At 40.8% G+C, this 27,558-nt stretch overlaps 1 protein-coding gene across 1 annotated transcript; it reads left to right on the forward strand.

The window, feature by feature from the left end:
- GPI (glucose-6-phosphate isomerase) lies at nucleotides 1–27,558 on the forward strand. Its single transcript, XM_039502583.1, has 18 exons — nucleotides 1–162; nucleotides 4,040–4,130; nucleotides 5,434–5,502; nucleotides 9,301–9,420; nucleotides 12,263–12,346; nucleotides 12,455–12,601; nucleotides 14,660–14,731; nucleotides 15,939–15,983; nucleotides 16,995–17,048; nucleotides 18,531–18,591; nucleotides 19,737–19,780; nucleotides 20,103–20,255; nucleotides 20,951–21,080; nucleotides 21,698–21,774; nucleotides 23,259–23,387; nucleotides 24,329–24,404; nucleotides 24,491–24,557; nucleotides 26,528–27,558. Exons 1-18 carry the CDS (start codon nucleotides 44–46, stop codon nucleotides 26,649–26,651), a joined length of 1,662 nt encoding a protein of 553 aa, XP_039358517.1. The 5' UTR covers nucleotides 1–43; the 3' UTR covers nucleotides 26,652–27,558.

The raw sequence follows: 27,558 nt of genomic DNA on the forward strand, positions 1-27,558 counted from the left end.
GCCAGCGCCTGCTCTGCCTGCCGCATCGCCGCCTGCCAGCACCATGGCCCTGTCCAGCGACCCCGCCTTCAGGAAGCTCGCCGAGTGGTACAAGGCGAACGCCGCCAAGCTCGTCCTGAGGCAACTCTTCGAGGCCGACAAGGGCCGCTTCGAGACATTCAGGTGAGGCCGCGGGCGCGCCCAGCGGCACCGCCCCGGCCCCCGGGCCAGTCCCCTCCCAGGGCAGCGGGCCGGGCTGCTGCAGGGTCCTTCCCAGCCCCCGCTCCCAGGGCTGCAGGCGGCGCTGCCTGGGCCGGGCCCGGGCCCGCCGGGAGGCTTTGCGGGACCCTTTCCCGGGCCCTGCCACCTGCCCGAGTAGGGCCGCAAGAGAGCGCAAGCCGCCCCGGGCGCCGTCTCCCCACCGGCTGGCCCGTGTTGGCCCCAATAGCCCGTTCCCCTGGCGCCCGCCCGCCCGGGAGTGCAGCGCGGAGGGGCCGGGGGAGTCTCCCCCCGAGCTGGCGGTGCTCTCTGGGCACTGCTCCCGCGGAGCCCCCTGGCTCGCCGGGCTGCCCGCCTGCCCTTGACTCATCCTTACGGCACGGTACGTGCTGGCCAGCACGGCGCGGCTGGGAGAGTGGCATTGTGGGTCCGCCGTGGCTCGGCCGCTCGCATCCGCGTGCGTAGTCATGGGGAGCCCCCCCAAAGGGCGCTGAACGCCCCCTCTCCCCCCCCAGAGCCGGCAGGGTGCCCCGGCTGTCCCCGAGCAGAGCCGCGCACGGCCCCCAGCACCTCCGCTCCCCACGGAGTTACTCAAAGCACATTGCAACAGCGAGGCGGGATTGTGACACAGGAAGGGGAAGCACAAGGTTCGCCACAGACCGTGTTTAACGCTGCTCAGCCTCTCTGTCGAATGGAGCCAAGATTACCCCTGCCTAGCAGGAGTGATTAGAATTGATTAACATACACGTGCTAAATAGTAATTATTGGGCTTCTTCAGATGGCTGTAGATCATGGTGTAGCTATAGATACCCTAAGCTGTTGCCTTCTGCTGTACAGATAATTTCCTGTTTGGCATCACTTGGGTGGGAGATTGATGCAACTGTTGGCATCATCTTGAAAAGGGGCTTCACACTTTATGAACTATCTAAGCATTTTAAAGAGTACGTTGAAGACCAAGATGTGTATTTCTCCACATTAGTGTCTAAGCTTTCTTGTATGCCTACTTCCTCTATGCTGATGAAATAATAGACTTAAATCCTCATTTTTGTGTAATGGTTGCCCTATGACCCTGGTAACAAGACTGTGCCACCTTGTACTTTTAAAATCTGTAAGTTTTAAAAACAAATTCCTGTTTCTTTGTAGCAGAGAAATCAAATTCTGGCTTACAAGGTTTCCCTGTGTCTAATACAGCATTTGGGACTGAATTTGATAGCTTCTTTTTTTGTTGTTGAGAGGAGAGCAGGGATATCTAGAGGTGTGACTAATAAAGATAAAGTTGAAATGAGATTATCAATAAAATGTACATCTTTTAAAGTCTAGAACCCCTATTATTTCACTCTTACTTTGCATGCCTAATATTGACAGACATTCTGTGTTATCCTGTTTGTTACATTCATCAATGGATTATACTCCTCCTTTGCTGCATCCCTGCTGAGGAAAAGTCACATTTGCCAATTAGTTTGGCATACTTCATAGTTGGAGGCAAGAGTGAACAATTCCCACAATGTCACATGAATTTGAACTCTTCAACAAAAACTGCATAGGTCTTTTGACAAATGCTGAGAGCAGTTTAATTCATCACTGGGATCATAGTTGACTGCTCCTTGAAATTCAATCTCTAGTTCTGGCACACTGACAGAAGAAGCAGATTCCAGAAGCATGGGTTGTCCACTAAGAATACCTGACCACCAGCTGTGGAGGGTTCAGCACCAAAACTGCTGGCAGCAGCGTAACCCCAGCAAATCATAAATACATAGAGATCGCAGACTAAGTCAAGTTTTTCTGAAGTAAATAACCAGGGCGGCATATGCAGTGCTGGCATGTGCTCATAACAGCTTGCCCCACTCAGAAAAGACCACTACATTCTGCACCAGCTAAAGTTTGAGTGCTTCTCAAAGATAGCCCTAGGTAGAGTGCATTGCTGTAATACAGCATGGCGATTACAAAGACTTAAATGACTGTTGTAAGGCCTACGTCAGAAAGGAACAGAGATCCTCCAGGCTAACTAATTGTGTGTGTGTGTGTGTGTGTGTGTGTGTGAAAGCATTACATGTCACCTGGGAATTTGAGCAGTGATGAATTCAAGGTTGCAAATGGCTTCTTAATATTTAACACTGTAGGGGGGAGAGCAGTATTCTCTATGGTACCACGGTAATGGCTTTACACAAAACAGTTACATCACTTAAGTGTGGATGTGGCTTACGTGACAAGTCCATTGTGTTCACATGGGTAGCACCATCTAATAGATGCTGCATGTGCACTGTAGCAGAACACTATTGATCTATGGTTTTTTTGATCAGAGGGGTAGCCGTGTTAGTCTGGATCTGTAAAAGCAGCAGAGAGTCCTGTGGCACCTTATAGACTAACAGAAGTTTTGGAGCATGAGCTTTCGTGGGTGAATACCCACTTCGTCGGATGAATATTATGGGGCAGGAAAGGATACCTGTATCCGATGAAGTGGGTATTCACCCACGAAAGCTCATGCTCCAAAACTTCTGTTAGTCTATAAGATGCCACAGGACTCTTTGCTGCTTTTATGGGGGGTTTTTTGGTTTTCTTAAGAAGAGTATGTGATTCTCTAAGTAAGAGTTTAAAATAAAATTACATTGTACCCCTTCATACTCCAGATGAGGTCTGGGTGATAGTTAGATTTGTTGTGGTAGCCCTCTCTATTTGTGGCCCTTGCTTGTTGTGTCACATCAAATTTATTTGGGCTAGGGGCTATTGCTCTTGTTAGATTCCTAGCACAGCTGCGTACTCCAAAATAGTGTGTAAATTGTGTTCAGACACTGGGGAAGGAAAGCTTGCTGCAGAAAGACAAGATAATAGTGAACTCAGGATCAGAATCCACATTGAGGTGTTGAGTACCTGCAGCTTCCATTGACTTCAGTGGGACTTGTGGGTGCACAGCACCTGGAGCAAAAGGAAAAATAGTATAGCCTAGGGGCGCAAGATTCCTTGGGCAGAGACTCTCTTTCTAGTGTTGGAATGAGCAATAGGAAACCATTTTGAGTTTCCCCTCCACAGAAGAGTGTGCTGTGAAAGTAGTCCTCAGCACAAAGAAAATTAGGATGTATAAGACTGGAGGATTCTGTTACTTTGAGGGGTATGGAATAATTAGAGCTTCCTACTATAGCGAGGGGCTAATAAAGTAGTCCCATCTTCCAAGAAGACTCAAATGCATGGCAAAACATGATTTGTCTTGATGCTACTTCTAATAAACGCATCTTCATGTTGCAGCCTTCAACAGATCTAAGGCTAAAAATGCTGATCTTCTGAGATTTATACTATATTCTGACAAGGATTAGTTAAATAATTTGGCGAGCTCCACTGGGACAGTGAGGATTAGATTACACAACTCTCAAATGAGATTAATACTGAATGGAGTAGAGTGCATTTTTTTTTAGTATACTTGGTGTTGTAATAGCGGGGGGTTTTTTTTTTTTTTTTTTAGCATACTTGCTTTTGTCATACTTTGATACTGGGAATGAATATGAATACTTAATTGCTTTCATCTTGTTGCACTTATTGACATTTATGCCAGTCATTTCAATATGATTGTTTCTAACACCGTTTAATATATTTCATTCTATTTAAACTCTTCAAGTAGAAAATGGACACTATAGTTTAACTTGTTGGAAAATTATAGTCAAATTAAAAAACATAGTTTACTGTCTAGTAAATCTCTTATGAAACTTGTTGGGCAAAACTGTCCCTTGGGCTATTCTTACTATCTTTTGTAGATTTGGGGTTCAAATTATTTGGGTAGTCTCATTACTTGCATGCTTAAAACAATAGCTCTGTAGGAACTTGCAGTTTAACAAACTATCTCTGTTGGCAGTGTGACTCTGAATACTGATCATGGAGATATCTTGGTGGATTATTCGAAGAACCTTGTAACAGAAGAGATCATGAAGATGCTGATAGAACTGGTAATTCTTTACATTCACCCTGATCTAATAAACGGTGAAAACAAGTTGTAGAAAAATGAGGAGCTAAATTCTTCCTGGCACAGTTGGTTCTAGCACAGGACATGAAGGTCCAGATCATTCAGGGTATTGGGAAACTGAAGTTCTTTTCCCACCTTCACAAGGATTTGGTAGGCATCAGCCCATGCAGCCCTAGGATGGTCTGCAGGTATGTTCACAGCTTTGCTTCCTGGCCCCAAGGCAGCGTGACTCTGTCAGGAGCTATTCTAACAAAGCCTCCTCACTGGCCATGAGTCCCACCTCAGGAGGGGTTTGGCTGTGCAGCAGAGCAACCAGCATAAGACAATACTGATAAGGTCTGCATTAATATAAGATGGGACTCCTCATGGAATTGAGAATGGGAAGATTATGCCATGAAAGATGGCTGTTGTCCGCTTCCTAGCTGCAGAGCACTAGCAGAGGGCTATTCTACTCCCCCACTAGATTGTACATCTGAGAGCTGGCTCAAAGTGCCACCACAGCCCAATCTATCTACATGCTGGCATTAACCATATAACAATTGGTCCATTCTGATGTAATGAAATATCTGTCTGTGAAGCCAAAAGTTTCTCGTCAATCAGTTGCTTTTAAAGATCAGTGCAGGTCTCCAACAACAAGCTTTTTTTTTTTACATTATAAAAAAGGAACCAAACTAAATTAGTACAAGTGTCAAGTCCTTAACAGAATTACATCTGCAATTTAAGTGATGCATGAAACATCTCTTGTTGCTTAAATAGTCATCTGAAAGCTTCAGGACTGTCATTTCTGAAAAGATTTGCATGGATAACCTCAGTTCAGTGTGATGTCAAGATTTACCATCCTCCCTGGCTACTTGGTTAGGTGAAAGACCAAGACAGTCTTGCATCTGTGATGCATTGTATTTGGAAGTACTAGTAGAAATTTGGGCCAGCAGTAAAAAAAATTACTTTCAATCAGTTTTATTTATTTTAATAAAAACAGAAGCTATTGACTGGTGTATTGCTGATGTTGACAAGATTAAACTGAGTAATTTAAAAAAGTTGATTGTCTTGTCAGTTTCACCTATACCACTGTCCCCTCAGTGAACTAACACTCTCTAACCAATCTCCTTTAAAATAGGAGAATGAACTTACAGCTGTAAACTACTGGCAGCCAATATAACTTTTTTGTTGTTGTAGCCAGCTTATTTTATGGAGGAAATTCTTGCCTTTTTGATGCAGTTGGGCCTATCTGGGAGGGACTAGTTACTTCTGTCCTTAAGTGAATGATATATTTTTACCCTTCTCAGGCAAAGTCAAGAGGTGTTGAAAATGCTAGGGAGCAAATGTTCACTGGAGAGAAGATCAACTTCACCGAGGTAAGGTTATTTCTGTCTCTGGCTATGTCACCTAGGTCGGTAGCTCTCAACCTTTCCAGACTACTGTACCCCTTTCAGGAGTCTGATTTGTCTTGCATACCCCCAAGTTACTTCATTTATACTACTTGTGTATTTTTATGTCTGATTTTGTAAGCAAGTGTCACAGCACACAGTACTGAAAAATTGTTTACTTTCTCATTTACCATATAATTATAAAATAAATCAATTGGAATATAAATATTGTACTTACATTTCAGTGTATATAGGGCAGTATAAACAGGTCATTGTATGAAATTTTAGTTTGCACTGACTGCACTAGTGCTTTTTAAATAGCCTCTTGTAAAACTAGGCAAATATGTAGATGAGTTGATGTACCTGCTGGAAGAGCTCTGTGTACTCCCAGGTGTACACATCCCCTGGTTGAGAACCGCTGACCTAGGTTATGCATATTTATGCTGGAGGAGTGTGGGGCTGGAAGTTACTACCACATGGCTACTTTTGGTGCATTGAACTATTAAATGTGGTAGTATTTATTTCTTTGCTCATGTACTTCACCATGCACACACAGGCTCTGGGGAGAAGACAAAAACAAGCAGTGATATCAATGGCAACTGAGGTGGTGTATAGAGCTTGAGACCAGCCTTGCAATTTACTGGGCCCCAAGCTGCTGGAAGTGGAAGAAACTGGGCCAGAAATTGTTTCCAACACTGGCCTGTTCTGAAGGCATTCTGCTGGAGACGGGAGATGAGACCAACTGATGAATTACAGAGCTCATATTTGACATGGGACAGGGTATTCGATCCAAGGGGGCCACTTCCTTTGCTTCTGCTTAAGACCAGTCATGGTGAAGCTTAGCAAATGACACAAGAAGTTCTAGTAAGAACTATGTAAGAACTTCTGCTTTGTGCTGTTGAGGATTCTTATCAGTTACAGTTATAAACCCAGTTTTTGGGAACTAGCCACTTATTGCATCAAGAGAACGGATACCTTCCCTTTTTTTCTAGGTGTGAAAGCAATCAGGGTATCCAGATTCTCCCTTATTAGAACACACTTGCTCAAAGTTGGTGATGTGTGCTGCATAGGACTTTAGTTAAGTTGGATAAAACAAATTAAATAGCTGCTCATCTTTTTTTAAATTGAGAATGGAAGAAAATCTGGGTGATTTACAATATAGCTCAACCAAGTGGGTTGTCTTCAATATTAAAGGTCCTTTCACATTATAGAGCTTTTCTGATGGAAGTTATTTGCTTGTTTTTATTGACTATGTGAACTTGCAGAGACACTGTTAAACCCTTTGCTTTTAAGAGCTATGTTTTGCTTGAGAGTATTGAGTGTTCAGATAAAGCAGCATTGGAAAGGCTTTCTCTCCCTCTTTTGTCTTAATCCCTTGCACTTACAGACAAAAGTAAAATAAAACCTTAGCTGGAGATAAAATTGTTGCCTGCCTTTTTTTTTTTTATTTAAAAGGCAAGCAGTTAAAACTTCAGTGGCTAGAATGACTACAGACCATTGTAAAACCTAACTGTTCTTCAGAAAGCTGAAGTCTGTGTTTGGACCCAGAAATAGGAATTTAGCCAGTTTGTACTTGCAACTGTGTATGTGCAGACCTCAAATTTCAACTATCTGAAAACTGGGTCTTTGTGCCAATCAAACCTCTTCTTTTAATTCTGACCAGTAATCCAGAAACAATGCTTGGAAGAGTTCACTGGTTCAGGTTCAGAATGAAATTACTATTTTTCTCCAGAGTTTCCAAGTCAGTGCAGTCATGGTGATTGTTCATCCCTCCCATGTGCAGTCACCCAGCCCCAGGTGGGAGCACCCTGCTTTCCAAGATTATCTTGGATGAGCAGGGCACAGCTCTGCCCCATTCAGCTCTTGATTTTTTATTAACTATATGGGGACTAGTGTGAGGGCTGGGTGTTGAGGTTCTACCTCCCTTTGTGGCTCAATCTGGCATAAAGAGCCTGTGGCTTGTCAAAAATGGGCTACCTTGTGATTACTCCTTATGAGGCTGCTCTCTTCCCTGCCTTGGAACAATATACCAGTCAAGATAACTGTTCACCAGAGAACTCTATCCTAAACGAACATTCTTTTAAAGGAGTGGACTTTGTTCCCTGCTTGGCTCCAATACTTACTCCCTGCTTCAGGGGCTGCTATGGTAAGAGGTAGTACTACAAAACAATCACCTCTGGTGGCTCTAAGCGTCCAGAAACACTTGCATTTATGAGATTCCTAGCTCTCCTCTGCAGTTAGCAGAACTACATCAGAAGGTTGACCTATAATCAGATCTGTGTTTAATTTACACTCTATCTGGCCAAGCAGAACATCATGTCCAAATAATTTTTTAAAATCAGAAGTGTCCTAATTACTTAAATATTTTTGTTTGATGGTATCCCTTTTAACATGTCCAAAGCAATAAAGATTCAGAATTGACTTGTACTCTAATTTAGAGAGAGTTCTAAATCTAAACAAGCTGTTGACCACATTTAAGGCTGATCTGTATTTTGATGCTGGAGGCATTGGCTGCCTGATGTGCATGTATGTAAAAGTCCTATTTAGTGCACCTATGCATAGCAATGCCAGGTGTACATCCCAGGTGAGTTACAACTTGGATGGTAAGCTACTGTTTAATGGTCACTGCAGCAGTAATAAATCTCTTCAAATGCAGTATTTATCAATTTGAAAAGTTTAAAGATAAAAATATAAGTAGAAATCCGTTCAAGTACTAATATTTGATTCCATGGTGGAGAGTGACCAGGACCATCCTTAATCCCCAATTTAAAAACAGGGTGCATCTTCATAACTGTATAGCTCAGGAAGCTCCTGAGTCTTCTGACCCAGCAGCCACCAAAGCTCGCTTAGTTTGGATTGAGTACTGTAATTTAACCCATAAACTTGAGCAGTTTGTATCTTCCTTGTTGGCTTTACCTCACAATGCTCTTTTCATTGTAGCAAAGAACAGTGAGACGGACCAGGTGAATTATTCAACTGTAAATCCTCCATCCTAGATTACAGCAGCAACAAACTCATCACTGCAGATGGTGAAGACTCAAATTCTGGCCTGTGATATAAGCAGGGGTGTGGTGCATCTGAGATTAGAATTTGGCATTACCCTAGAATTCTAACATAGCACACAAGTATTTGGGGCCTTTCACTGATAGCAGTGGAATAGAAGAACATGCTTATCACATTTCCCTGTCATGTGGCTGCTACTTATATATGCTTATTTATCTTTTCCTTTGTATTGAAGGGGCTGTTACTGCTGCAGTCACTGAGAAACTGCTAAAGTACATAACTCCCTTGAGTTATTGAATATAAGTAGTTTTATGATCAACTCCTATCTTCAATCCTGAAGACCATAATTTCTGCTGAACTCATTAAGCTTACTGCAGAAGTATGAATTGCAAATATATTACAATTGTTTATCAAAAGATCAAGCTTTAACTACAATTTCAAATTCATTACCTCTCACAACAATCTATTATGTTTGCCTAATATGCATCCTACATACTTTAATTTTTCTAGAAATGTCTTTTGGACCGTTTTCCACCAACTCTGTCAAATCTGATCAGGTGCTTAGATACCACAGTGAGCATGTTAGAAATAGTGAGAGAGAGGTGCAGGCTACTGGTCGTAGAAGACTTTCAAGTTAATAGTCTGAGAGATCCTTAGATAGGCAGGCTTCACAGCCTTTAATGCTATACTGCTGCCTTCTGGGTGCTGTTTTGTGTATCTATACTGCCAAACTGCCTCCATTAATATTTTATGGTGTTTGTGTACCATGACTTCTTGTTTCAGAATCGGGCTGTGCTTCATATTGCCCTGAGGAATCGCTCCAATGTTCCAATATTAGTGGATGGCAAAGATGTAGTCCCAGAAGTTAACAAGGTGTTGGACAAGATGAAGCACTTCTGTCAGGTATAAAGTCCTTAGTGAATTGATTTGACCTGTGTACTTGGCATAACTGTGTTCTGTTACACTTATAATATGGACTACTACAGTACCTAACTAGTTTGAATGAGGGATAGCAGTAGCTGCATGAACAAAACAGATCCATATATGTACCTGTCTTCCAAGAATGGCTACTTTTTTCTCAACAAGACTTGCTAGAAAAACACTTTACTGAGTTTAAATGCAAACTTTTTTGTTTTGTTTAAAGTAATATGTTACCCTCCTCTTCATACCTTGAGTTCCAATCATATAAATATTGGGCACAAATGGCAACGAGGCACCAAACACTTAATGACTTTTCCCTCCCCATACTAATTAATCACTTGGTCATATCTCACTTACTGTAGAAATGTTCATCTAGAAGGAACTTCCCCCTTAATGTCATTATTTACTAATGTGAGTGCAGTCAGGAGGCTCCCAGCTCACTTGTCACTTGGTAGGAGCTCCAACAATTCTACAGTGTATTGTAGAAGAGGTGTCTTGGACTTTTTCCATGGTCTCTTCTAATCATGTAGCCATTTTTTTGTGTGGAGCATCTCAGGGTCTTGCATAAGGTAAATGTAAGAGTCAACTCTTTGTTTGTTTGTTTGTTTGCAACTTAACAGTGTGAGAATTCTTTGGTCTGCCCCCTGGCTAGTCTAAACCTTGCACCTTATGCTCTCAAATCATAAATGACTATTGTCTTTAGCTTAGTACAGCACAATCTTTAAAATGTAGATTTCTGTCAAACTAGTTCTAGTTTACAGTGACAATTCTTTGATTAAGAACAGTTGGCTAGGAACAAACATGGAGAACAAACTGGGTATTAGCTTAAGATTTGGATGAATTTCATATGCCTGAATGCCAAACTCAGATGCTTGATAAGGGCTGATCAATATTCACGGTTCTATGTATCTTAAACCTGTCAATACATAACAAATATGTCATTGAGGTTCAGAGATAACGGGGTAAATCTTTGCTTATGAGGCTGTCAGTTGTAAATCCTGACCAGATGGTAGTGACCAAAAGTTACCCTTGCCGGATGACTGCTGGGTGGCCTATGTGAAATGAGTTTGGAGTAGATCCAGTTCCCAGTGGAGAAGTGCCCAAACCAAAATAACTGACACTAATTGGCATCTTTTGTTGGCAGCCTCAGCCCACAGTTAAGAATGGAATGGGCTGTAGAAGCTCAACACTCTTTTATCCCTTAGAAGGTCTCCCTCCTGGTCAGGATTAAAAGGTACTGGTGGTATAGTGTGGGGAAGCTTCTACTGCTGTCTGCCATACCTGTTTTGCAGATAAGGACTTTGCATGCAGACCAGAACCCCTGTCTGAGTGACCAAAATAATCATGTTTAAACATCATTCTAATCTTCCCTGTGCTGGTGGAAACTAAAAGATGCTTGATTTAGCCTTATCTATTAAGGCTAAAAATATAGTTCCTTAACATGGTTTTAAGAGGCTGAGAAGAGTCTGGCTTGTTTGGTTTTTTTTTGTTTAAGTACCCTGGAGCTAAGATTGTTGTACACAGTTATGTAACAATTTATATCTACAAGCTTTCTTCAGTAAAGAATCATATCTTAACAAAGCATGTCTGGGGGAAAGTATTAGAATAATTGGCGCTCAGATGATTAATCTGATTGCAGAAAAGAAATCACTTTAGAATTGGGTAAAATTTTCAGCTCTTCTAGGTAGTGGATGTTGTTCATGTTTGCAAGCTTCTCTCTGTGCAGTGAGGTGGGATTAATGTACAGATGGTTGATGGGCAAATGCAGGATGGTATTTTGGTATTATACCAGTTTGACAGTTTTTATTCAAAACTTCCAGTAGCTGGCAGACCAACAAGAGTAGGGCTGAATCATAGAAATTATTCTCTTAATCCAAGACCTGCGTACAATGGAAAACCTTTCAATACTTTGTTTAGACCTAGATCTTGTATACTCATGACACCTTTTAGAACAAGTGTTCTATTATAATCTAGCTAAACCTACTTATTTTAATTAGAGACCCAATGCAGAACTTCAGATCCAAATACCTCTGAATTTAAGTTCAAATGTAAACCAGAATTTAATAGCTCAGACTCATCTCTCTCTCTTATATATATATATATATATATATATATATATATATATATATCTATATATATATCTATCTATACATATCTATATATCTATATATCTATATATATATAGATATATAGATATATATATATGTATAGATAGATATATATCTGATCTATCTATTGAGGGGGGGGTGTGGTTTGTTGTTTTTTAAATTTGGGATGCTCCTTTGTTTCTCCTCTTTAACTTTCATATTTATTGTAATTGCCATGATGGAACACAGAGGAAGGGTTACCATGGTCTTGTATACTGTTCTTGTAAACTTAGCCACTGGTATTAGTATGCAGTACTTTGGCTGTGGTATGAGGAAATCACTGGCCTATATGAAGCTTTAACATTAGTCACTGCTCTACAATAAGGGCCCTATTAGTCTTGTGAAAAATGTGCAGCTCCAGTTGGAGTTGAGTGAGGGGAGTATGTGCATATGTAAAGGCTGACCTTTGCCCTTTATAAGTCAGTATATTTGTGTCCATAATGATCAAGTCTCTTTTAATAACGCTCTAAATCCTTTTTTGTTGTCTTGTGGATTTACTTTTTAGCTGTGCATTTGGTTCTTTAGTATTTGTTTGTTTAAAAGGAGAACCTTTTGGGAGATTCTCTCAGGAGTATTTGTGAACCTACTCCATGTAAATGACAGTCTTGATATTGTAGTCATTGTAACTTAACCTTAATTGAAATCTGTGTATGTTCATTGGTGTATTTAAACTGCAGAAAGTTCGTAGTGGAGAATGGAAAGGCTACACTGGAAAGGCAATTACCGATGTGGTCAATATTGGGATTGGTGGCTCAGATTTGGTAAGCTCTCAAGTACTGACTTATGCATAACGTTGTGGGGGGGAGGTGGGGTTCGTGTGCACACGTGCAGCGAAGCTGTTACAACCTAACTATATTGATGCTTTCCAGGGCCCCGTTATGGTGACTGAAGCCCTGAAACCATATTCCAAGGGAGGCCCTCGTGTCTGGTTTGTATCGAACATTGATGGTACTCATATAGCCAAAACCGTGGCTGAGCTTAACCCTGAGACAACACTCTTCGTCATTGCATCTAAGGTATAGCAAATATTAACACTTTCTCAACTTGTAAATGGTCAAAATGGAGATCACTCAATATATAAAAATTGCAGCACGGGCAGTGTTGGTTGCACTTAGGAAAAACTTCCTAACTGTCATGGTAGTTAAACACTGGAATAAATTGCCTAAGGAGGTTGTGGAATCTGTAATTGGAGGTTCAGAGCAGGTTAGACTGGCACCTGTCAGGAATGGTCTAGATAATACTTAGCCCTGCCTTGAGTGCAGAGGACTGAACTAGAAGACCTCTTGAGGTCCCTTCCAGTCCTACAATTCTATGAAAATACTAACTTCTCCAGATGTTTAAGTGAATGTGATTTTTTTTTTGTGTCCAAAAACGATAGTACTTTGAGCCATACCCAAAAAGTCTTGTCTTTGTGTGTTCATATCCCATAGATGGAATTTGTGATGTCATGTGGCTATTCTTTAAAATTAAAGATCGGTTTTAGCATTTTTCCCCATATTTCTGATGCACTTTTCCTATTAGTTAAAACCTAGTTTTACTCCTTAATTGTATATACAATAGATCCTTCAAAGTACAGTACACGAGTGAGATCTTATTTAAGTAGCCTTCTGTAGCATTTGTCACAGTAGCTGTTCTATATTACTTTTTTGTATTGTGATAGTCCCTCAGAACCAGACCCTGCTGTGCTAAGCTCTGTACAAACACAAAATGGACAAGTCTTTGTCCCGAAGAACTCAGTGTTAAATTTCTTGATCACAGTAAACATTGTAGAAGCTACAAATTGCCTGCATAATATTTTGTCAATTTGTAAGCATTCTGTACAATTGTTTTACATTTTAATATAAACTTACTATAACTGAATTTCTAGAACAGTGCTTGAGGATGGTTTGCCTTAATTCAGGAACATCATGGCTGGGAAGGTCTTGTCTTTATTTTGTGTGTTGTTCCTCTTTGGGGAATACTAACTAAAACGCTGGCTTCTGTCTTGCCTGAGGAAGTTGGAGACAAAAATTTCATAGTTGTATGACTGAGGTTCCTTCATTTCTAAAGCACAGCAGAACCCCATTGGTTTTAAAGGCACAATCCCTAACAAATTCCCATGTGTGTAATGCTGACCTTGCTTTGCTTGTATTGCTCATTATCTCATTTTGGCAGTAACATAGACCAGCAACTAATGTATGAAGTAAGAAGGAAACTTACAAAACAATGCTAGTGGTCATTTTGGAGTAATTGAGTTCAATCATCACAGTTCAAAGGCTCAAAATATTGCCAGATTGAAAGAGTAACAGTTCAGTTTATTTGCCAGATTGTAGTTAGATAATTGGATATATTTGGAAGGGCATGAATGGTATTTTTTTATTTTCTTAACAAATGTGTGTTCTATAACAAAATAATTTTGGAGATGGATGGGAGTAGAATGAATGTAATGTTCATCCTTAAAGCTATATTGTGATGGTTGAGTAAATCAGAATGGCTGAAGCTGATCCTAGAAGAATTGCATGACTGACCTTGTTTGCACACTTCATAAAGCAGGAACATGTTTTCTTTAATCAACAAAATGAAGTTGTGGCAAGAGTCTTAGCAGAAACGAAGTAGAATAGAATGTCCCAAATGAGAAATGGGAATGAAAACAAATAGGGAAAACCATGTAGTTAGATTATTAGCTCAATTTAAGTTTTCAGTTTGAAGTTAACACTAATCTTAGAGTGGAAATTATAGTCCAAACAGTTCACGCTCTCCTTCAAATATCAATTATATGAGCTAAAACTATGTACCTGCCAAAAAAAATCCTTAATTTTTGTATCTTCAGGCCAATGTTAATGTGAAATTAAGTGTACACCTAGAAATACTAATATCTGAACATCTGTCTGTGCATGCACAGTGGGTGCATTCTTCCTTGAAATCAAGCTGCTGCTGTCTGTTGTATAAATTTAGGGTTACTCTGCTCTGACTAGCTGGAACAACTTGATGTTTTGGTAACCTAACCTTGTCTTGCACTCCTTAAACACCATACAAACTTCATGTACTTTTCTGTGAATGTGACTGTATTAAAAGATCTCTTTTCTGCTGTGCAGACTTTCACCACCCAAGAAACTATTACCAATGCAGAAACGGCCAGAGAGTGGCTTCTTCTTTCTGCTAATGATGTAAGTGTAATATGCTTAAATTACATAACTGAATACATAACAGCGCTTCCCCATGTCTGTTCTAAGCAAGGTCTGGAGCAGAGCCAACAGCTGTCCAAAGACATACTATACACGTTAGCAAATGTTGGATCTGTCACATTCAACTAAATTCCATTACCACTACAGTTACTGGCTGCATGTCTAATCTTAATCAGTGATGAAGCCATTTAGGTGTTAAGATAGATGTTTGAGTTGCACCTAAAATCCTTTGTATAAAAGTACTTGAATAGATTGTAGCCTGTATCTCAGAACCACCTTGTATTATGGTACAACTGCCAGACTTCTGTGAGGTGGAGGAAACTTGAGGAGATGCTAGCCTACATGGAATGGCCTGCCAGTACTTGGCAAAACTTTCAAATCTAAACACAGTTAGTTGAAGCAATAGATGGAGGCTGCTGCAGCAGATGTCCGAATTGTGAATAAAGGTCTTCAGGTCATACTCTGGCACCTCACTATTTCTCTCACCCTCCTACCACTCGTACTTTGAAATGCAAGCCTTAGTTTTAACTAAAGAAGCAATCTCTAACCCACTCGCACTAGGGTGACTAGATTTACTTTTCAAGATCAGGGTTTGAGAGCATTTCTCCTGTAAACTATTCATATAACACCTCCATTAGTCCAGAAATACTGAAATACTTAACCTGAATCTCTAAGTGAGGTGCTGAATTTCAAGCCTGTCACTTGGGGTTGATCCATTAAAGAACCAAGGCAAGGATTTCTGGCCTCCACTGACCTTTTGATGATAGCTGGGAGTATCTTTGTAACATAATATCAAACAAACTCAGGCTGCTCCAAAACCTGGTCAGCAAGGGTTGATAAAGACAGACCTATTCAGCACCTTGTCCTGAAGGTTGAGTGTTTTTCTCCAGGATATCTGCTATAAGAAGACCTAAACTATCTTTGAACCTTGCCTATAGTTGGGTCAGACAGACATGCTGCTTAATCTCTTACAATGTCTGTATTCATGATAAAATCAAGTTCACAGACAGAGCAAATATACATGAATAGCAACAGTCAACAATGTTTTCTTAATGCCAGCAGTAGCAAATATCAAAAGAAAAGTCGTCATTGTGTCAGCACATGTAGACCAGCTTCATGGCTAATCAGCAATGCAAAATATTTAGCAGTGTTCTGTGTTTAACTATTTTATATTTTTATTTTATTAAAGCCTTCTGCTGTGGCCAAGCATTTTGTCGCCTTGTCTACCAATGGTGTAAGTATAACACTTTTAGACCTATGTTATAGGTTCTAACAATGGACTTAATTAAAACCCTGTAAGATGTAGAAACGTATTGGTCTGAAAACAATCCCTCATGCTTTCAAGATCATCTTGCTCTTGTACATGAAATTGTAAGACTCCCTTTCCAAGAGAGAATAATATTCCCAATGGTGGATTATGGGAAAATCCAGTTTCCAAAGGGCCTTCAAAAGTTGGTTTATTTAGGATGGGAACTATTGCTCAAATCTGCTTTATATACTTTTAGATCAAATTTGTAAAAATCTGTACTCCATATCATTTTCTGACTTAGTTCAAATGTTTGCCCCATTATTAACAAAGGGTGCTACTTCTTGCTTAACTAGTTATGTTCTCTTGGGTAAAGTCCAAAGTCCTGTTAAGTAGGTTTTAAACACCATTTAAATCTTTTGGGCTGAGTTCTGCAATGATGAAAGTAAGGTGTTGGGTACAAGTAGTGTAACACATAGTCTTGGCATTTGGTGGGAATGTACAGTGAAAATTTGCATGCATAAAGGGGCTGTAGTGTAAAAAAACTACAGCAATTAGTAAGAACATCTATAAGAAGATGAGGTCTTCATTTACCTCAAAGCCTTCTGCAAGTTGATTTAAATTTTCTTTCTCCTATTCCATTCTCGCCCTGCTGCATGTAAACTATTCATTTTGCACAACACTGAATGCCATGTTGGTTCATTACACTACTTGCCATTTACAAATTTTCTGATCAGTTTACACCACTGAATTTAACTTCTTGGTTTGGGACCACTGACAGATGGTACATTGACCAGGAGGAATGAAGGATCAGTCATGGCTTATCTTCTGGTGGAGGCTTTAAACTTTTGACCCAGAGTATGAAGTCAGGGAGATGTGTCTTGTGTGTGTACTTTAAGCTAACTATAACTTTAGCTACAGATGTATCCTGGAGTTGCTGTTTATGATATCTGTGTTCTCTAATATGAATGTATTTACCCCTTGTATTTTTTATTCTAGCCTAAAGTTAAAGACTTTGGAATTGACACTGAGAATATGTTTGAGTTTTGGGATGTAAGTAAATGTTTAACACTAAGCAATAGATGCTAACTGTTAAAATAACTTAACCTGCTTCAGAAAAGCCAGATTAAAAGGTCAAAATTCTGGGGAAAAAATTGAGGTGCTAAAGTAAACCCACTAGTGCTTTTAAGACAATAATATATTAGAAGAATCCTAACTAACAGCTAATTGAGGGAACATGTCAAAGTAGCGATATATATCAATCTTGGCCATTCAGATTAATGTCTCCCTGTCAAAGGTCAGAAGAAGAGCTTTCTGTAGGCAGTGCTGTCTAGACAGCTGTTGAGTAACAGGAGATAGCTCATTGCTCCCAGCATAGGTCTTACAAGTAGTTATTATAAGCTGTGACATTTGACTGTTGCACTCTACTGTATATAATCTAGATCAGTAAAGTTCAAATATCAAAGAACCAGAATCTGATCTGATATTTAGTAATGGACACAAATTGTAAGTACAGTGAACCTTCATCTCAAACCTTGTGAAAAATAAATATACCTGACCTATGCCTGTAAACATCAGACAGATCGCTATATTGCTCCTTGTTACATGCCTGACAAGAATTTTAAAACCTAATTTTAAATATGCTGTTATTGAAACCATGAAAGCTATTTAACATCCAGATTGGTTTAACCCTTATAACAAGGATTCTTGAACAGTTTTGTAGCCTGGCCAACTTGTCAGTGTTTTGTGGTACACCGCCTCTCCCATTCGCAATGCCTTCACATTGCTGTAGTTGACACAAGGATTACTTATAAGCAAAAGTAATATTAGGACAGCAGTTAAGGCATATTTAGCGGCTTTGATTCAGGTTAGCAGCTGGAAGTGAGGTAGAAGCCAGTACTAGGTGATCTGCCAGCTCCCTGGACCACAAGCTTTGATCTCACTGGCTGACAGCCTCCAAACACATTTGCCTCCTAATGGATGCACATAAAACATACCAAGCATATTCACCAATCAGATCACTGAGCCACTCGAATTATTTTATGGAATGGCTTTTTTTCACTTCTGATATTTAAGATTTTATTAAAGAAATCCCTTTCTCCTCTTCTCCCTTCCCCCCCCCCCCCCCATATAACCGAACTGATAGTCCTTCATAGGCAATGGACACAGCCCCACATTGCCAAAAAGTGATTCTGTAAAAATGACATGTAGCTCCATTTTGGTTTGAACACTTAAGGCAGCTGATTCTGGAACCCATAAAAAGTGTAAGCATCTTCTGGCTCTGTTCTACCAGTTAAACTAAACCCATTCCCAGAGATGGTCTGGTGTGGGTGTGCAGAACAAGGAAGGACACAAATCTCCATACTGTATTAAAATGCAAACTTGTGTTCTGAAGAGCAAAAATGAATTTGGAAATTTCTATTTAAGATCTAAAGAGTGCAGTACAAGAGGAATTAGTAGAACTTGTTGCCATATGTTTAAACACAGAATCCTCATATAAAGTTACTGCTATCTAAAACAATCTTTTATTTGCAGTGGGTTGGTGGCCGTTACTCATTGTGGTCAGCCATTGGTCTCTCCATTGCTCTACATGTTGGTATGTATCCATATTATATAAAAATACTCAACATGGGTTGCATGATCAGTGTGATTTACATTCATTGAATATGCTAAAATGATCTATAGTGAAATATATAACTTGGCTCTTTGGATTTCAGTAGCACATCTCAACTTCTGAAATTGCACCCACAAATTTTGCCTTTGATAAAATGGCCAACCATGTATCTTGGCCACTTGCATGGTCAAAAAATTTTTGACTTCTGTGCAAAGTCAGTCATTTTTTTGAATTTCATTTTCTAAATGAAAACTAAAATTTCCTGGACACTGACATGGCGATGAGGAAATAGAGTTGTGCTTTTGAGATTGAGTATTGGAAGTTGCAGTGTGTGAAATACTACTTGGCTGTGTAAAACTAAATAGATTTCTTCCATTCTAACTAAGTGGCAGATAGGCAGTACCCTTCTGCCTGCCTGAGCAACCCAAGTCTGCCTTTAAATAAACGTTGCTGGCATACTGATTTAGCTGCACTATTTGCTCTTGATCCAGTAGTCTACAAAAGTAGCTCTGTACAGAGTTACTGCTTTCATCACCAGTTCCATTTTCTCTTCCTCTTCAGAATTTTATACTGAAGAGGGACAGGTTTATCAATTAATTCTGTAGTGTAGTTGGGAGTGATTAGGGCACCAGTTTCTAATGTGCACTGATGAGTGGTGCTGGTTAAGGACCGCTATAAGACTGTATATAAACCAAGCTAGGCAAATTATTGATAAAGTTCTCCAATTTTTTTCTAGGGTGAACTATGTCCCATTAATTAGACTGAACAGAAAGCTATGCTATAGTAATTCAGATACTGATAACAGATGCTGCCTCTGTACATTTCCCTTTGTTACTTATTCTGTCTCATTTGGCTTTCAGGCTAAGGTTAACGTATAAAAACTTACTGAAGTTGAGCCCTGAAATTTTAAAGCCCAGACTTACTCAAAATTAAGTACATCCCAACCTAGGGGGCACAGATAGAGTCGAAGATATAAAATGTAGTAGAAATGCAGCTTTCCAACGCAAAATTTCACTAACGAAAGGAAATCTTACAGTGTACAAGAATCTAGGCTGTGTTGAGGCCTCATCTTCCAAGGAAACCATGTGTAAGCTGTGATAGTTAAAATGCACTTTTTTTTGGGTTAGGTTTTGACAACTTTGAGAAACTGCTTGCAGGAGCCCACTGGATGGTGAGTATGCCAATACTTGCTAAATATTGTATTCCCATTAACTTGCTACAATGTTGCTATTAAGACTACTGGTGGTGACAAACTTTAAAGATCACCTGTGGAAAAGTACCTGTCTTCCCCAAGCTCCTTATTGTTTTCAAAGCAGTGGAAACACTTTCTGTTGGAGCTCACCCCTTCCTTCCCAGTCTTAGATCGGTTTTTATTGCCACTCTTCAATTTGGGGGACAATTGGACCAAATTCAGAATCTGATAGTCTTATTCAAGGAAGTAAATTTCTTTGGTTGCTGTAGTTTTCTTTATCGCTCATCTCTTTCCTACATAGGACAACCACTTCCACACTGCTCCACTGGAAAAGAATGTGCCAGTTCTGCTGGCCATGCTGGGTGTCTGGTATATAAACTTTTATGGCTGTGAAACCCATGCACTCCTGCCATATGACCAGTACATGCACCGATTTGCTGCTTACTTCCAGCAGGTAAGGCTCAGCTTGTACAGAAGGTTGTCTGTAAGTCTGTGCATAGATAGTTCACTGCCTTTTGAGGTCAGGGTGCACTTTACCCTAACAAGCAAAGAATCTCTTTTTTGATGGTGATCACTGGAGCGTAATATAACAGGCTACTTCACCTGGAATGGTCCCTTAGAATATGTGTTAACTACTTGTGCTAAACTAACTGTTCCATATAGTATTTAGCTGTGATGCTGGGAGTATCTTTCCTGGACTTGATGAAGAGCTCTGTGTAGCTTGAAAGCTTGTCTTTCACCAGCAGAAGTTTGGTCCAATAAAAAATATTGCCTCAACCATCTTGTCTTTTTAATAGCCTGGGATTGATGTTGCTAAAACACTGCATACCTCATATAATGGCATTTTGGAGGGTTCTCAGGAAGAATACTGTCTTGGTAACAGACAGCAATACAACTATTGGCTGTATTCACAACCATCCATAGAGAAGCTCATAAAAACCCTGTCTCAACACAGATTTTGTTAGCATCCCAACCTTCCTGATGTCAACAAACCAAACTACTAACTTTAACGTGTTTTAAAATTGATAAAGATAAACAAAGTTAAAGTAAATGGAGGAAGTTGTTACAGGCCTAATAGAGGCCTCTACAAGAACAAAAAAAGCCCATAGGGTATATCTGATTATAAACTTCTAACCTCATTGCTTGTAGGGTGATATGGAATCTAATGGGAAATACATCACCAAGAAAGGCACTCGTGTGGACTACAATACTGGCCCTATTGTGTGGGGAGAACCTGGAACTAATGGGCAGCATGCCTTTTATCAGCTCATTCATCAAGGTACAACTGTAAAACTGGTAACTGCTATGCAGAACACCTGGGCTTGGGAGGAAATTCTGAACACCAGATGCTGCTAGGGTGACCAGACATGGGTGGGACTCTGCTTCCTTCTTCTTCCCCACCCCCTGCTGGCGGGACTCCTTCTTTTTTTTTTCCTCCTCTGCCAGTGGGACTCTGGGAATCTGCTCCTCTTTTTGCTCTGCTGGTGGGACTACCCCCCGCCCCCCCCCATGTGTCCCGATATTTTCTTCTTCCCATCTGGTCACCCTAGATGCTGCAGAGGTTGCAGAATTGATACTGTCTTGAGGGCAAGGTATTGGCTAAATTGGCATAGGCCTCTTACCTACCATCACCCTATTATTGTCAACCAGTGGCCTTAGAAGGCAACGTGCTCTGGTGTTGCAGCAAAAGGATTTAGACTTCTAAAAAACTAAAGTAGAGCTGGTCAAGAATTTGTGAAATGTTAATTTTTTGGAAAACTTTTTGCTGCTGTCTTAGACTAGTTTAGAGTGTCTGAAACTTGTCAAAATTTTGGGTTTCTTTTTTTTTAAGAAAACACTTCCTGCTTGATTTTAATACAAAGTATTCATAGATTTTTAACATTGTCTTCCCTGTAGGAACTCGTATAATCCCCTGCGATTTTCTAATCCCAGTCCAGACCCAACATCCCATCAGAAATGGCTTGCATCACAAGGTAAAACTACTTGTGCTTGTAATCATTGGCAGTCATATTTCCTCTTACTACTGCTGAAGAGGCTAGAGTTCAGTCAACACTACAGTATATCAGAATTCATCTGTTTTAGACACTGGACCACATTTTTAATGTCTGAGACTGCCCCCACACACAGGGTGTGGCAGAACAATCTGACTTGATTACACAGAGGTTTTGTTCCTGCAGAACTTGCAAAACTCTATTCTAGAGGCAGACAAAATGTGGCCTGTTGGTGTTTTGAGGGGTGGGGAGAGGGAGAGAATATTGCAGGCTTAGCCTGCAGATTGCAAGGAGTTAGATGCTCAAAGGAGATGATCCCTTTTTCTTAAGAGATGCTCCTGACCTCCAAGGTTTTCAAGTCCTTGGAGAATAATTCATAAAGATACCAACAGGCTATTTATCTTCTGAGCACTGTGTCCTATAAACCTGGACTGATTTGATAAAGGTTTAATCAATCCATTTATATTTGCACACTTTAACATAATTACAAACTGATTTTTCCATTAACTTTCCCAGTGCAATATGTAACTTTCCCAGTGCTAACATTTTATTTCAAGCTTTGGGGAGAGGTGTCCTCAAATTTGAATTACTTCCAGTACCAATTTCAAACACAGGTTGCCAGTACTCCTCTTAAATTGCACTCTAGATTCTTGTGACAAGATGTTAACACTGATTTCAGACAAATATAAAGAACTTTAATTAAAAAAAAAAGGGAGAAAATGCAGTTTCACTCAATCATTCCTAGGCGCATTAGAAATGATATATTATGGTGACTGATAGGCAGTGCCCAAAACAGGATGTGATCTCTTCCTTGAAGAGCTTGCATCACATGGGTTAGTCTGCAACGAGGAGGTAGCATGATAGTAGAGAGGAGGAATGATGGGTAACTGCAATATGAATATATGTTTGTTCAGGTAGGGCTGGTATGTGGCATGACATTAAGGTTTCTGTCTGAGTTAATGGATTTCTCAGCTGGCTAACTTTTTGTATCGGCCTTGAGGAGAAGCTGGTGAATTGATGTAGTCTGATTAAGAACATCCCATGGATATGGGGAGGGGGGTGGCATGGAAGAAAGTGCAGACTCTTGTGGATGAAAGTGGTAAAACACAAGGAGCACTACAGAGGTCGGAATCCAGTGCTGTGGTTGTGGTGGTTTCTGAGGGTGAAATCCTGGCCCCACTGAAGTCTGATTTCACCCCAAATCTTTAAATCCTCCTTGTCATATATTCATGACATTGAAAAGCCTTCTGACTCTACTTGGAGGAAGAAAAACCATATTTCTGTTGTGCTGTACCTGGTACCTCAATTTTAGCTCTAAGTGACTTGCCTGAGGTTGTGCAGCCTGGAATGGAATCCAGGAATCCTGGTGCAGTCCTGGCCTCTAAGCACTAGACAGTGCTCCCTTTCCATTAACTAGAAGGGCAGTAATTTGACTGGCTTGTTAATATCTAACGTCTTCCCATTAGATCCTTCTGGCCAACTTTCTTGCTCAGACTGAGGCCTTGATGAAAGGAAAGACTGCTGATGAGGCTCGAAAAGAACTGCAGGCTACTGGTCTGAGTGGAGATCCTCTGGAGAAACTTCTTCCACATAAGGTATCCATGTGGTGACCACTGTAATTCAAGTTACTCTGCTACATTTTGGTGTCAGAAGTGGTGTGTGTGTGTGTTGCAGACATTAGGGGAGAGTACTATTGAAATGTTTAAATGTAATAAGTTAGGAAAAATGGGGCGCCCTCTGGTGGCGATTGGCTAGATCTGAGCAGCAGCAAGCTGCAAATGTTAAATTTTTAGAGATTCAGTGGCTAACTTGGGAGGTCTCTATGGGGCAAATTCCTCTTTTAAAAAAACAAACCATGTCATTGTTGTGCTACCAGAACACTACAACCTTGCAGCACTCCCCAGACAGGACAGGCTTTTCCATGTCTAGCCCTGGAAGCCTGATCTTACTGCACTTGCTGTCATCCCCATAGTACTGAACTTGTGCATTTGTCTGCTTGGGCCTATTTTTTAGGCCCAAACAAGACCCAAGCCCACAAAATCAAAATCCAAGTAGGCAGAGTTGTTTTCAACCTGACCTCCCCCCAAACCTGTGCCCGTGAGGTCAGCACGCCCTGCGCCTGTCATCTGCAGTCCCCTGCTCTGTGTGCTGCAGAGTGAGAGGCACTGCAACTCCTTGGCACACTCACTCGGCATTACACCATGCAGCTAGTGGCAACATCCTGATCTGACCAGGACCCAACACTTGTCGCTGCGCCCCGTTGGGTTGGGTTGCAGGACTCCACTGTGCATGCTCCTGGCATTTTACTACTATTATGCTGACACACTTATTACAATATGGTCTATGGGGATGACCAACAGCTTGAAATTGCTATTATCTCCTTCTAATGCTCTTCATGTTGCTCTCTGTACAATCTTTAATTCAAATAAAACATAACTTGTGCATGACTCTCTGCTCTTGGAAAAAAAATAGATTCATATGATTCTGATGTGAGAGACTGTTGGGGCTGTAACGCTGTTTTTATTTTGTTTGAAAGGTCTTTGAAGGAAATCGCCCAACCAATTCCATTGTGTTTACAAAACTTTCCCCATTCATTCTGGGAGCCTTAATTGGTAAATATGTCTAATTTACTAGTAATGTTCAGTGATGTTTTCTGATGAGGCTTACAGTTAATTCTGTGGTGTTTTGTTTTTTATAGCTATGTATGAACACAAGATCTTTGTTCAAGGAGTTGTGTGGGATATTAATAGCTATGACCAGTGGGGGTAAGTCTTACTCACCTCTATCTCCAATCCTTATGAACTATGGCACTCAACTTCTCACCTATTTAAAAAAGAAAGCTAAGGGTAATGAAGCGAGTCAGCTACATATTCTTTGTGCTATCCATCAAAGTGCAAAAGCTTCTACTGTGGCTCGAAAGGCAAGTCTCTGGGATAAAACATCTTATCCCCTGTTAAACCTGTGCATGGCATCACAACAGAGATAGTTTTGAGGAAAGATTAAGGGAACTCTACTTTTCTTAGCTTTAAGAAACTATATATGGGAGGAGGGGGGAAGGGGGAGAAGAAAAGGAGTTTTCAGCAATACTTATAGAAATATTAGAGGTGGAGAAAGACACTGGGTCAGAGTTGACCAAGAAAGTGTTACAAAAAGCAATTCCCCCTTGAGTAAAGGGTCAACATGGATTACCTTCACTATATGGAAACCACTACTAGGCAATATGAGAGCACAGCAGCTGCCAAGATACTGAAGCAACCAAAAAACCCACCTTTTGATTTCCTTTTCCTGTGCACAGGGTTGTCCTCTGACCTAGGTGCCCTAACACTATAATGTAGGCTGTATTGCAAATGATCCCCTCCACTGTCACATGAGGTGCATCTTGTACATCTTGGTCAAACTTTTTAAATGACTAATTTGGGCCCCCAGAAACTGAGGTGCTGCAACTTGAGACCTCTTACAGGGGCCTAATTTTCAGGGAGTGCTGAGCACCTGGCTCTGACTCAAGTCCCTTCAAGAGCTCTTAAGTTGGGTGCCTAAAACAACTAGTCACTTGAAAATCTTGGTTCTTGATTTAGCAGGCATGGACAGTACTTGGTTGACTTACCAAGTCACTAAATAAACGTTTTCTTGCCTCCTGGGTCATGTGTGTGTTGCTGAATGACAGCAGCCCTTTGAGGAGTTCCCCACTTTTCTTCCTTTCAGGTGAAGACTAGCCTTTCTCAGGGGCCAGTCAGTGCCATTCCTTGTCACTGTTACCACTGACTATGGCTCATGACTTACTCTCCAGTGTAGAAACTCCCAGGAGGAAGTAGAGGGGCTAGGATATGCATAAGATTCAGATGAAACTTGTACCTTCCTCTTGAGAGGGCAGTGGAAGAGGATGAGGCCCTATAAAGCCCAGGATTCCACAAGGGACTCTGTTCTCCACTCTGGAGATCCAAGACCCTGTTCCTGTTCACTGCTAGTCTACTTTCTGCATCTCTCCTACATAGCTGTGCTACCATGCTTCTTCCAAATCATTGAAGTAGAAGCTGAACAGGGGTCTCTGCAGGGTGTAATGCTGTCTAGAACAGCATAACTCCTGCAAGGATAACCTGTGAGGTATGGAAAGGAGGAGGTGCCACCAGAATGAGGAATGATGCCTCTATAGTCCAGTGGTTAGGGCACCCATCTGGGAGGTGGGAGACCAGGTTCCTGTCCCGTGTTGCTCTAGTGACTCTAATTTATCTAAAGTGGAACTGCTTCAGCAGGAGAGAATGAGGGAGCCTCACTTCAGAATATCCTGAGGCCCTTGTTCAAATCTCTTCTCCCCATCAGGCAGAGTGGGAAACAGTGACTTGGTCTCTGATATCCATGGGGCTAAAAGTTAAGGGAGATGGCATCACTACCTCCTCTGGCCAGATTCAAATGGGGATCTATCCAGTAGCCCATGGCAGGTAAGATATGCAGGGGAATGCCTCTCTTCCCTCGCTTTGTGGATCATGCTGGGGCTTAGGCATGAGGTAGGCCTCTGTGCACCTAAATGAGGCAGCAGTGTGTATGCCAAGAGGCCAAATCTTAGGCACCTAGGGAACTTCCCCTGAAATTTTAGGTGCTGAGTGAGTTTAGGCACCAGCTAAGCAAGGCTTTATGGATCACAGTAATATATAATCTGGGGTTTGTGCCTAAATATCTTTGTGGGTCTGGGCCTAAATGAGTTTGTACTAATTTTTTTCTCCCCCTCCATAAAATGCAGAGTTGAGCTTGGAAAGCAACTGGCTAAGAAAATTGAACCAGAACTGGATTCTGATGCCCCAGTGACATCTCATGATAGCTCAACAAATGGGCTCATTAACTTCATCAAGAAGCATAAAGCTTGACCTGAAAGATTCAGAGGATACCACCAGTCTAACTGCCGAACACCCAGATTAATGTTGTAGTAATTGCTTTTCAGATACTTTTAACCAAAATAGCACTTTACACTTGGAGCCCCGTAACTTGTTGCAGCTAATCCTGTTCTGTCAAATGTGTTGCACATGAAAGCTAGTTTTGTGAATGATTGTATAGTTGCCTTCCATTTTTGTGGTTGTCAAACTGTAAAGTGCAGCTAATATGTCCCTCACTACTCCCTCAAAGTTGATCACATGTACTAAAATCAGAAAATAAAAGACAGTGGACAATAGAACCTCTTCACTCTGTTAAGTGCAAGCCTGATAATCCTAGCTTTACCAGTTAGATACTCTGAAACTGAGGGAACTAAATTCAATTTGTGTCCTCTTCTTTTGAGACTGGTGTTACTGTAAGATAAGGGGTTTAGGATTAGGGTAAACTCATTGCAGAAATCAAACTCAGTGTTGCAGCATTGCTCAGATTGTATAGCATGATACATTCTGAGAATAAAACCTGATCATAATGGACACTCTAACCCCCAGGAATTAATTGTTACTGCTATCATGCTAAACAGATAGGGAAGGTTTACAAGTGTACTATGGTGGCTCTTCTGTATTTACTTGCTCAGATTCTCCAGGAGCTAGGGATATATCAGACAAACAGCTACTCCAAATAGGAGGAAACTTCTTTCCTGATGTGACATTGATGTTTTTTAGACTTCAGAAACACTTAGATGTTTGGTATATTTGCATGCAACTTCTTATCAAGCTGCTAAAGCTTAGCACCACTTACTGAAAACTCCTCAGGTTTCCTAGATCTCTTTTCAGGATCCTTCAGACAATTACACATACAGGAATTTGTATTTGCTGCAAATTGAATAAAGAGAACAGAAAACAG

The sequence above is a fragment of the Mauremys reevesii genome, linkage group 16 (genome assembly GCF_016161935.1).
Source record: "Mauremys reevesii isolate NIE-2019 linkage group 16, ASM1616193v1, whole genome shotgun sequence".
NCBI classification, from domain to species: domain Eukaryota; kingdom Metazoa; phylum Chordata; order Testudines; family Geoemydidae; genus Mauremys; species Mauremys reevesii.